This window comes from Sus scrofa, chromosome 13, assembly GCF_054392235.1.
Source record: "Sus scrofa isolate SSC_HxYL_T2T_F1_AM1 chromosome 13, Sscrofa_HxYL_maternal_Yorkshire_Landrace_v2.0, whole genome shotgun sequence".
Lineage (NCBI taxonomy): Eukaryota > Metazoa > Chordata > Mammalia > Artiodactyla > Suidae > Sus > Sus scrofa.
The window spans coordinates 181,367,683-181,379,889 of record NC_139395.1 but is presented as its reverse complement, the minus strand read 5'-3'; the positions used below and the strand labels follow the sequence as shown (position 1 = coordinate 181,379,889).

Below are 12,207 nucleotides of genomic sequence, written 5' to 3'. Positions count from 1 at the left end.
ATAAATAGTTACTAAACATGAGGAAAAGGATTTTTATATTTATCATAATATACCTATTATAAAAGCTAGTTAAGCAGGGCATATTCAAATCCCATTTCTCTCCACCCCCACCATACACATACTTCTACTCTAACATTAATTTTGTATTCTTATAGAATAATTACTGAGATCAGATATTCTCAAGCCAAAAGGCATTTTAAGTTGAAACCTATAAACATGACTCTACTTTCTAAATGTCTGTTAATTTAGCCTATACATTTCTTTCCAAATCAAAACTTTCACCAAAGACCCAGCTACAGAAAACCTTCTTTTATGAACTGAATTGTGCTCTCCCAAAATTCATATTAAGTCCTGACCCCTATTATTTCAGAATGGGACCTTATTTGGAGATAGGGTCTTTACAGAAGTAATCAAGTTAAAATAGGATTGTTAGAGTTGGGCCTAATCCAATGACTGGTGTCCTTATAAGAAGGGAAAATCTAGAGACAGGCAGGTAAGAAGGGAGATGAGGTGAAGAGACAGGGAGGAGATGGTCACCTACAAGTCAGGGAAAGAGGTCTGAAACAGATCCTCTCCTCACAGCCCTTAGCAGGGACCAAACCTGCCAACCCTTTGATTTCGAATGAATGGCCTCCAGAACTATGAAATGACAATTTTCTGTTATGTAGCCAACCAGTTTGTGCTATTTTGTACAGCATCCCTAGAAAACTAATACAGCTTCCATAATCCTTTCAACCACATGTGATCACTTCCTTTCTCTTCCATCACGGTCCTTACTCTCTTCTCCTTCCCTACCCTTTATACTTAAAGGCTTTGAATTCATTCTTCAAACTCACATAATCTGAATAGCAAACCTGGACCAGAATAGAACCAGAAAACATAACTAGACTTACTTCCACTTGTGAATATTGAAGTGTCAGAATATACTATATTTTTTTATTTTATTTTTTGTCTTTTTGTCCTTTTTTAGGGCAGCACCCACAGCATAGGCTAGGGGTCTAATCAGAGCTGTTGCTGCCAGCCTACACAAGAGCTAGAGCAACACCAGATCTGAGCCACATCAGCACCCCTAGCCTGGGAACCTCCACATGCCGTGGGAGCGGCCCAAGAAAGAGCAAAAAAAGACCAAAAATAAATAAATAAATAAATAAAAGAAATAAATAGTCTTTAAAAAAAAAAAACAATATTCTGGAAGCCCTCACCAATATAATAACTAAGAAAATAATGTACAGAGAAGTAAAATGACCATTATTTTAGTAGTAGAAAGCCAAAGAAATTTACTGAAAAATATTCCAATCCAAATGGAACATTTACTGAAGTGAATCCTTATAAGATAAATAATAGAAGAAACTTAATATCTATTAATATATAAAGAACTAGACTTCAATAAGAAAGACAAAGCATCCAGTAGAAAAGTATGCTGCTCCCGCGGCATATGGAGGTTCCCAGGCTACGGGTCCAATCGGAGCTGTAACCACCTGTCTACACCAGAGCCACAGCAACACAGGATCCGAGCCGTGTCTGCAACCTACACCACAGCTCACAGCAACGCCGGATCGTTAACCCACTGAGCAAGGGCAGGGACTGAACCCACAACCTCATGGTTCCTAGTCGGATTCGTTAACCACTGCGCCACGACGGGAACTCCCCCAGTAAGTTTTTAAAAGTCACAATTTTGACAGCAATACATCCACAGTCCAGTTCATTTAGAAATTCATGTAGATATATCTGTGCACTATTACAAAGAGCACTTGTTTATATTCCAAACTTCTGATTTCACCAAACAGAACAATAAAATCAGAAAGGAAGATAATTTACAAAAGAACGCCATAAATTTTACGAAGACTTGCTAAACTCATATAAATTCAAGAGAAAATTTGATATTTCAATCCAACAAAGTTGTTTTTAGAACATTTCTGAAGAGCCAAAAGAGTCACTGCATGAAACTTGTAGAAGAGTTTGCCTCAGCAGATCCACTGCCAAAGCAGTATTTTCTTAACAATGGAAGATGATTTAGAAAGAGTTACCAGCCAGAGTATATTTTATGACAAAACTTTGATTCATTTTAGAAGGACACACTTTCAGACTTTTATTTTCTATATGAAAAGTATATTTAAAACACATGTTTCTATACAACCATTATTTTTTATTTTTCATAAGGTCTAAAAGGTATATTACATACTAGAACAAGTTGTTTTCTTACAGTAGAAGAGGGAATTTTTTTGGTACTTGTTTTTTATAAAATCTTTTTATCAAAATCATGGCAAAATAAGACATTCTTTAAAAATAGGTTGTATTAATATAGCTTTTACTGAATTACTTCAATGAAAAGACTCCTGAAAAACAACAGGAAGTTTTATTCCATAGTGGGCATCAACAAGGGGCTGCAAGGACTTCTTTTTGAACTCTCATCACCATCCTATCCACCTTTCTTTGTGGGATATACATATCTCTGTGATGCACCTTAGAATCAGGGTTTTAAAAAACTATTGCCCATACTGCACACCAAACCAGTTAAATGAGAATCCCGCACTGGTGGCTGGGGGTGGGGGAGGGTGAGAAAAGGAGGGAAATCAGTGTTTTTAATGGTCCACAGGTGATTTCACTGTGTAGCCAAGTTTGAGAACCACTGGCTTAATATAAGCCTACTTTGCCTCCACACCATTATTTATTGGTTCAATGCCGAACACTTGACCCAGGCCAGATCAATCAGATCTTCCCCTTGGAATTCTAAACTGGGGCTGAAAGGTAACTGATTATTCCTCTGCCATGTCAGAACTGTATGTGACATGAAAAATGTAAATTCAGAAGCCATTGGCAGTTATGTTCCACATTGTAACTTAAGAGTTGAAGATAACAGCATGTATTGTTAGAGCAGAATCAATGCTCAGAAAGTGCCATGAGAAATAACACTGAGGAGATTTCCTTAGTTCACTATAGCAATCCCAGTTCCAGGAGCAGACTTTCATCCCTTGAATTCCCTAAGTTAACTAAATGCCTTTCCAAAAATTCTCTTTTTGCTTAAGCTAGCTTCAACTGAGTCTATTTTCAACCAGTGGGGTCCTAAGTCACTTATGTCAGTAACACAGGAGCATTTAGTGTTAAGTATGGAGTCTGTAGTCAGAGCTGGCTGTGGGAGACATGGAAGTGTGCTGCTCAGACCACCTTCAAGAGAACCTGCTTCAGACAACAAAGTTGACTGACAGCCCTGTTCCTGGCAGAATGTTAAATCATCATCCCTAACTATCGCTATAGAGGATTACTTGATGACAGATTTCAGTGACACTTTGGAGTGTACACTCTCTAGCAGCTGCTTAGCCAAGACCTCACCTCCAGGATGGGGAACATCGCCTCCACACCAAGTCATGGTTGCCATCCTTACCTTGGATAAACTAGCTGAGCACCCTCTTCTTCCCACTTCATTCCATTTTTCTTTCTTTTCTTTTTTTTTTTTTTTTTTTTTTTTTTTAGGGCTGCACCTGCAGCATATGGAGGTTCCCAGGCTAGGGGGCGAATCAGAGCTTCAGCTGCTGGCCTACACCACAGGCACAGCAACATCAGATCCAAGCCACTTCTGTGACCAACACCACAGCTCACGGCAACACCAGATCCTTAACCCACTGAGCAAGGTCAGGGATAGAACCTGCAATCTCACAGTTCCTAGTCAGATTCATTTCCGATGCACCGATCAATGCATCACAATGGGAACTCCATTTTTCTATCTTTTTTTCTTTCTGACTTTATCTTCAGGTCTCTTTCCAGTCATTTGACTTTTTTCCCTTTGAATTGTTATTATTTTCCTTTTCTTCCTGCTCTGTTCTTTTCAGACATATTCATTTATTTCTATGTCTACCTTCCTTTCTTGTCTTCTCTTCTGATGCTCTTTCCCTCTTTCCATTTATATTTGTTATTTTTTGTCTCTCCTTTTTCTGTGCTTGACTCATTTTCCTTTGCTCAACCTATTTTTTTCTGTTTATCTGGTCTTTTTTGTTTCTCTTTCTCTCTCTTCTTTTCTAACCTTTTCTTCTTTTACCTTTTCCTTTCAAATTTCTATTTCTACTTTAATATTCACGTCTCTTTTCAATCTCTCTGTTGATCTCAACTTGTCACTACTTTTATTTTAGCATCTATAGAAAAGTAGATATTTCATTTCTTTTGTATTCTTCTCTAACTCTGCCTTATCCGCTTCACCCAGTATGTTTTTATATTCTTTGCTTCCTCCCTTTCCTCTTTTATTCTCTATTTTGTATCTTACCAAATGTTTCACTGAAAATTTGTTTTCATATCCTTCTCTCATTTTCTCTTTTCTTCCTGTTTTTTCCTCTCCTGCTGATTTTGTTCACATACACATCCATTCCTCTTTCCTGTCCCTATTTTTCACTCATTTTTGCTTTATGGCTGTGCACAGTGTGTGTACACATTAACAAGCATACGGGAGACAAAAGGATGGAGAGGAGGGTGCAAGAGTTTAGAGAGGTACCCAGAGCCTGGATCTGTGGCTTGTTAATCTGGTTACCCATGGAAATCCTCTGGTCTTCCTGTCTGGGATGGGGCCAGTGAATCTAACAAGCATTTGGGTTGAGATCTACTGGTTTAATGATGAAAGCTCTTGAAAGCCAGGATTAAATACATGCATTCAAGCAGTGATTGATAGGGAAAAAAAAGAGGTTTTGAAGATTATACTTAAATAAAATCTGTGTGTGAGAGATCATCTGAAAACATGGTGGAGAAGAGAATTTGGAAGCAGAGAAAACTAATGGAAAGTCATATCTATCTTATTGAACCTAATTCAAATAGTACCTCACTAGGTTTTCCTTTGAAATCCATTCTTTCATCCTCATAACCCCCCTTTAAATGTTTCTCTGTTGCAGCTTTTACCAAACTTGGGTCCATATTTGAATTACTTCTCCATTTGTGTGTTATCCCCTAGACTATAAATATATTGACAATAGGAGTAGGACACTTTCTCCATTGTTCTCCTGGGACAGTATATTGCCCAGAATTCTAATTACAGTAGTTCTTTGGTATCCAAGGACGACTGGCTCCAGGAGCTCCCTGCAGACACAAAATCCAAGGATGCTCAAGTCCCTTATATAAAATAGCTTAGTATTTGCATATAACCTCTGCACAACCTGTCCTGAACTTTACATAAACTCTAGACTATTTACAAAGCCTAATACAAGGTAACTACTATGTAAATAGTTGCCAATGTGTGGCAAATTCAAGTTTTGCTTTTTGGAGCTTTCTGGAATTATTTTTTCCTGAATATTTTCCACTCGTGGTTTATTGAATCTGCTTGCATGAACCTGCAGACATAGAAGGCCCACTGTATGTAACTTTTCAAAGTCATTATCAGCATTTGCTTAATTGAATTAAATAATATGCATTTGTTCTCAAAACCATTACATTGGTAATATTATCAACTAAGACTCAATGACACAGCAGGTTACATGTAGAGTTGAAGCTAGACTTTGTTCACTCCAAAAATATAAACAACATTTACTAAATGATGGGGTAACTAGTAAGAATGTAGGGGCAATGAAGAGTTTTGAATTTGGCAGTGGACTCTTGAACCAGACATTCTGGGTTTGAATCTCAGCTTGGCAACTTGTAAAATGTACAAAAAAGGGTAAGATTGTGCCTATTTCCAGAACAGCTAGCTGTTGGTTTCTGTGGTTGTAGTTTCTGTGGCAACCTTGTAAATGCTTAGGTGACTCAGGAAAATACCCATTTCTGAAGGCTCCAGCCTCAGTCCTAGTGTTCAAAAGGCTTTTCTTAATTACATGTATATATCTATTATATTTGTAGTTACTAAATATTTATTTATATGTATACAAATAATTTATTATTTTATATTTATTATTTGTGAATTCCAGATAATAATGTGAGAGCCTTTCACATCAGTTAGATATTGCCCCAATCTCCTTTCTCTTCAAATCAATTTCGAGAAATATCAGAGTGAAGCATATAGTTTTTCCATCTGGAGACTTGTTACAGAATAAGATTCCAGATGCTACCATTTGAAACTTCAGCAAGAAAGATTATTTCTCACTAGTAAATTGCAAATTTTATCCTCTTATTTCTCTCATAGAATTAGGGTTATTTTTGGAGAGGGCTTTTTGTGGGAAGTTGGTGAGCAAAAAATGAGTCTGTAGGTTCACTGCATACAATTCTTTTTTTTTTTTTTTTTTTTTTTTTGTCTTTTTTGTTGTTGTTGCTATTTCTTGGGCCGCTCCCGCGGCATATGGAGGTTCCCAGGCTAGGGGTTGAATCGAAGCTGTAGCCACCGGCCTACGCCAGAGCCACAGCAACGCGGGATCCGAGCCGCGTCTGCAACCTACACCACAGCTCACGGCAACACCGGATCGTTAACCCACTGAGCAAGGCCAGGGATCGAACCCGTAACCTCATGGTTCCTAGTCGGGTTCGTTAACCACTGCGCCACGACGGGAACTCCTGGATACAATTCTTAACCACAAGGTAATTGCTATACCATGGCAGGTCCAAAGTGTTGCAGAAGTAGATGACTGTGTCTCAAGAAAGGCCTTCCAGCCTCTAAGCTCTGCTACTTTTTTCAAACCTCCCCATGCTCAGTTCCCCTCTATTTCTGACCCACTTAGCTTCACATATCTTGGTTCAATCTGATTGGTTAATATGGCCTTGCATTGCTTATATTTCTGTGTCCCAGAAAGCCTCGTAGGATGTTAACCAAGGTAACTGTACCTCACCTCTCACTCTATAAACATGTCCACAAGACAGCCATGAGCTGGGGCTGGATCCCAGCACAACACTGGATGAACCTCTGACCAATGCCTCTTCTACAGGATAAATAACCCATGTGCAAGATCACTGTCGAGTCAGTCTCATTTGTAAGAACCAAACTGCTCTTATATTGGAGCACTGATTAAGTTTTATTGCTTCAATTTCTTTGGGACAACCTAAAAGGACAGGCTTTGTAACTTCAAGGAACCGGAGTTTGAGGTCTACCACAAACCTACTGAGTACTGTCAATCCCTATTCAGTCGAACTCAACTCTTCAGATATTTCACTCCACATGCACAGAGTAGGTGCTCAATGAATATTTGTTGCTGAAAAATTACAAATTGATCACACTTGTCCCTAGAGGTTCCAGAGTGCCTGTCTTCTCCCAAGCTCATATTATTAACAGCAATATCAAGAAATCTGAAGCAAAATTATTTTAAATATAACAGTCTTTTTTACTAACCATAGAGATTAAAAGGCTAAGGGATTTCTAAAAGAAGTAAGACCATTATTAATCAAATATACCAAAAATTTCTCTCTCCAGCAATAACACCAGTTTCAGAATGAAAAGAAAATTGGAAATACTTTACAAGACTGATATGGCAAATAAGAAGACAAGAATTAGAATTTCCAACAGAAGAATGAGGTGAATAACTCTATTCTCACAAATTAACTATTATTTTCACTAATCTGTAACCCAGCTCTGCAAATGATAAGGTCTTGGGGACTTTGTAATGACCTTGTCACTTAGATTTTTTTCATGACACAAAGCTTAAATAGCACTAAATATTCGAATCGGCCTTCATGAAACCACTCTTCCCTACAACTATTTAAAAGTAGGAATTTGTATATCTTGGCAAAGATTGAGATCTAAGATCTAGAGCCTTTTTCTTTCTAAGTCGTATGTAAAGGCATTTCAAAGACAGATGCAGTTTATAAATAAGCCTCTATGAAGATCACTGCATGTTGGGAAGTTTCTGTTTTTCATGGAAAATGTGAAATTAATTCCTATAGATGTCCTTGTATCTGGGCATAAACAAATGAGTATCAGAGAACTCTTTCCCAAAGAAAATTCATTTTTTTCCCCTTCCTTTTTTTTTTTTTTTTTTTTGCTTTTCACACACTTTCAGTTTTACCACTTACTTGCTTTTTTCACATTAAAGTAACTATCAATAGTTGCTTAATGAAATTTGTCACCCATAGAACATGGTGGCAACCAGCAGAGAAGTTACATCCAGTAAGATGATCTAGCACAATTTCTGGAAGGTGTCAAACAGTTAATACACATTAGTTTTGCTTTTCTTCCCTTTCTGAGCTCCAGTCTATACGACTTAACCATAGCTATTGATCAAATATTTGAGTTTCATCTGTCTTTCCTAAAGAACTACTGTGGGATATGAAGAGTTGCATATATATTATGTAATTTTATGTTCTATTCAAAGACTTGATAGAATATAGATATTATTCCTATACATTTTCAAAATATCACCAATGAATTATGTTTTACATGATGTAAGATACTTACAGTGGATAAAAAAGTTTATTTTCTAAAACTGTCAATGAAGCATACGATATATACCTAATGTGAATGGTAGGTCTGAGAGGGATAAAACTGCCACTTGAATTGTATTACCAGCAAGTACATAGCAATCTTACTCCTTTACTCCAAAGATATGATATTACAAAGACAATATGAATCACGTCCCTCACTGGTTATGCTTTCATTAAAATTTGTTCTAGTTTTCATAGTTTCTTTTGTTATTCAAAAATCAAATTCTGGCAACTTGCTCTGGTAATTAAAGTTTGATTCATGGAAAACTATGAACTTCCATATTTTTAATTCTCTCAATCATTCTTTCCATCATTAGGTTCTGCCTTTTCTAATCTATAGCTTATGTGACCCACACAGCCAAATTTAAGGAATGTACCGATCCCAGGTTTCTACACTTACTCCAACGCAATCTAGTATATCCTCCTCATAAAATCCAATTATTAACCAGCAATATTCATGTGCTGCTCTCACAAAAATTTATCCCACTTATTTCCCAACTCAGTAAAGCTACTGGTTCAAACCAGGTGAAATCAGGTGAAAGAAAAAGGAAGTCAAAGCTGGAACCCCTGAGGGATTTTCCTGGAATAAAGCTTTGAGGCCTTCCACTCAACTCATACTTAACATGCCAATGTCTCTTCTGCCATCATTAGGAAAAAATGGAAACAAAAAAAGTATCGACTATGATCAACAGTGTTACCAGCAAATCCATTAACAAAACCTGGGAAATAAAAATAGAATCTGGGTAATAAAATAAAATCTAACCTTCGTCTCATCCTCTGTGCTTAGTCTTGTTTCACCTGCTCAGGGGAGTCTCGCACTCAGCCCTTCAGAACAGACTTCCTTGTGTGCAACAGCTCTTCCCGGACACCACAGCTCAGGACGCGTAGCTCTGCTTGGCATACTGAATTCAAGATGGCGGCGGCAGCGGCTGCCGAGTGCAGAGAGGCTGCGCTCAGCGCGGGATGTGGGGCGTGAGCAGCACAGCTGCGCGGCCCGCTAGAACTCCGCCCCTCCCTGCTAAGGAGATTCCTACAAAGCAGCCCGCCAAAGGCCTGTCCAGGAGAGTTAGTGCACCATAGTGTACTCCATTCTCTGATCCAAGAATAAAGTTTCCCTTTGCTTCTGAACTCAACTCAGTCTCCTATTGGCTCCAAGGATGTGGGGCTGAAGAATCCTTGGGAACCGACTTGGGAGGGCTGATAACAACGTTATTTAGTCACGTGCACTTTTGTTCGGCTCCAACAAGGGTTCAACTTCCTTGTCGTCCCACAAAAAAATATATACTTTTTTTTTTTTTTTGTCTTTTTTAGGACCGCTCCCGTGGCATATGGAGGTTCCCAGGCTAGGGGTCGAATCGGAGCTGTAGCCACCAGCCTAAGCCAGAGCCACAGCCACGCAGGATCCGATCCGCGTCTGCAACCTACACCACAGCTAACGGCAATGCCGAATCCTTAACCCACTGAGCAAGGCCAGGGATCGAACCCGTAACCTCATGGTTCCTAGTCGGGTTCGTTAACCACTGAGCCATGACAAGAACTCCAAAAAGAGAGGATGTTTAAACACTGTTTCCTGGGAGTTCCCGTCATGGCTCAGTGATAACAAACCTGACTAGTAAACATAAGGACAAGGGTTTGATCCCTGGCCTCCCTAGGTGGTTTAAGGATATGCCATTGCCATGAGCTATGCTTTAGGTTGCAGACCTGGCTTAAATAGTGAGTTTTTGTGGCATAGGCCAGCAGCGTAACTCCCATTCGACCCCTAGCCTGGAAACTTCCATATGCTGCAGGTGTGGCCCTAAAAAGACCACACAAAACAAAACAAAACCACTGGTTCATGATGATAAAATTACATTTTACTTTTACAAACATAAAAATGAAGAAATGCCATTTGTAGCAAAACATTCAAATTAAAATTTTTTATGTTTCATTATTTAATTTCTAGACAGCAACAGAGATAAGAATTTTTTAATGTGATTTATATCACAAAAGAACCCTGTTTTCTTGAAAAAGGACCTTTTTAAAATTCCAGAAAGGTTAAAATACCACAAAATAATCAAGGTCTGCACATCACAAGTTGAACCCTTCAACTAGTATTGAAACATAAGTATAATTATACACAGGAAAAAGATATCAGCAGAGAAAAGATGCCTTAAGTATTCCTTGTGTTCTTCCAAACTGATGGACATGAATGAGCTCTAATATCGTTATGTTTAGCAATGGCTTCATCCAGATCCAACGGTACACCGTTAATGATCACGTCCATGCAGCCATTATAAAAGGCGTTCACTGGTGTGGCACTGAATGGAACATCTGTAAAAACAGAATATTAATATATTAGCCCAAGACTTTTAGAATCTTACTTGCTTATAATTAGAGAAATTATTCAGATTGCCCATTTCCAACCAAATTCTAATCCTAAGGGAAAAGTTAATCATGTAATTCTATTCAAGAAATTCATATTAAATGACTCCTATCTATATAAGGTACGTTGCTTGACATTGAATTCAGTCTATCATGAATTGCTCTTATTTCATAAATAGTTCCATCCAAACCTCAGATAAACTCATTTTAAAAGGAGTAAAAAACAGCATACTCTTATTTCTGATGTTCTACTTTATTATTTATCTTTAATATGAGCAATAGTTTAAGAATTATTGTCATTTTTTCCAACTCAAAATTATAGCTACTTGGAAATCTTTTTAAAAGATAAACATATATCTTTTATTTTTGCTGGAATAAAAACAGATTTCTGTATTTTCCAAAGAAATAGTGTCTTGCTGAGCATACAGTAGCAGGTCATGATAAGATATTCATTTTTATGTAATGTTCGGTGTTCTAAAAAATAACAATTTTAATAATATTTCAGTAAATAGTTTAGGGCCTTTGGGACTTTCTACACTAACTTTCCTTATCAAATTTAATACTGAGGCAACACCCTTGGATTCCTAAGAACTATGGTTCATTGTCAAAACATCCATCTCTTTACTTGCTTCCTCTTTTGTGGCATCTCATCTCCACAAATTTTATTTTTTATTTTTATTCTACTTATTTATTTATTTATTTAGGCCAAGCCCACAGCATGTGGAAGTTCCCATGCCAGGGATTAAACCCTAGCCACAACAGTGAGAACACTGACTCCTTAACCACTAGGCCATCAGGGAACTCTAATCTCCATGAATTTTAATAGCCAGTGGATTTTCTTCAGCCCTTATCTTCCTTCTTGGTACCTTAGGCAAAAAAAAAAAAAAAAAAAGAAAAGAAAAGAAAAGAAAAGAAAAAAAACCTTCAAATTTCCACTTGCAACTTGCCAATACAGTGAATAAAGTCCATACTTTTGTTTTTTGGGTGTTTTTGTTTTGTCTTTTTGCCATTTCTTGGGCCACTCCCACAGCATATTGGAGGTTCCCAGGCTAGGAGTCGAATCAGAACTGTAGTTGCCGGCCTACACCAGAGCCACAGCAATGTGGGATCCAAGCTGCATCTGCAACCTACACCACAGCTCACGGCAATGCCGGATCCCCAACCCACTGAGCAAGGCCAAGGACCAAACCCACAACTTCATGGTTCCTAGTCAGATTCGTTAACCACTGCGCCACGACGGGAACTCCCATACTTTTGTTTTTTTAAGAAGGTCTTTCAAGTCTGGCTGACTCCCATAGGCTATACCACTTGTATAAATGTTTTCAGAATCATCTATGTCCCCTGATTTCTAATTCACGACATGCAATTTAATATGCCTATTTCGCATATCAATTAATAACTGACCATCCCTTTGCTCACAGCTTCAATATCTCAATTTTCAGTTCTCCTCCATTTTTTCCCCCATCTTTTCTAAACACCTCTTGCCTGAAGTCAGTACTGTGGCCAAAGTCCTGGAACCACTGAAATTCTGAT

General features: G+C 38.1%; 2 protein-coding genes across 5 annotated transcripts in view; both read right to left on the bottom strand.

Moving 5' to 3' along the window:
- The window catches only part of LOC146397796 (uncharacterized), a 519,577-nt gene extending 510,354 nt beyond the window's left edge, over window positions 1-9,223 (bottom strand). For all 4 annotated transcript variants that reach the window (XR_014823591.1, XR_014823592.1, XR_014823594.1 and 1 more), the window contains exon 1: window positions 9,077-9,223. The gene's annotated coding sequence lies outside the window, so the exon portion shown is untranslated. The remainder of the gene's footprint in view (window positions 1-9,076) is intronic.
- A 921-nt stretch (window positions 9,224-10,144) lies between these two features.
- The window catches only part of PROS1 (protein S), an 80,672-nt gene continuing 78,609 nt past the window's right edge, over window positions 10,145-12,207 (bottom strand). The window contains exon 15 of the mRNA XM_021070736.2: window positions 10,145-10,623. Coding sequence (XP_020926395.1) covers window positions 10,463-10,623 — 161 coding nt within the window. The 3' untranslated portion in view covers window positions 10,145-10,462. The remainder of the gene's footprint in view (window positions 10,624-12,207) is intronic.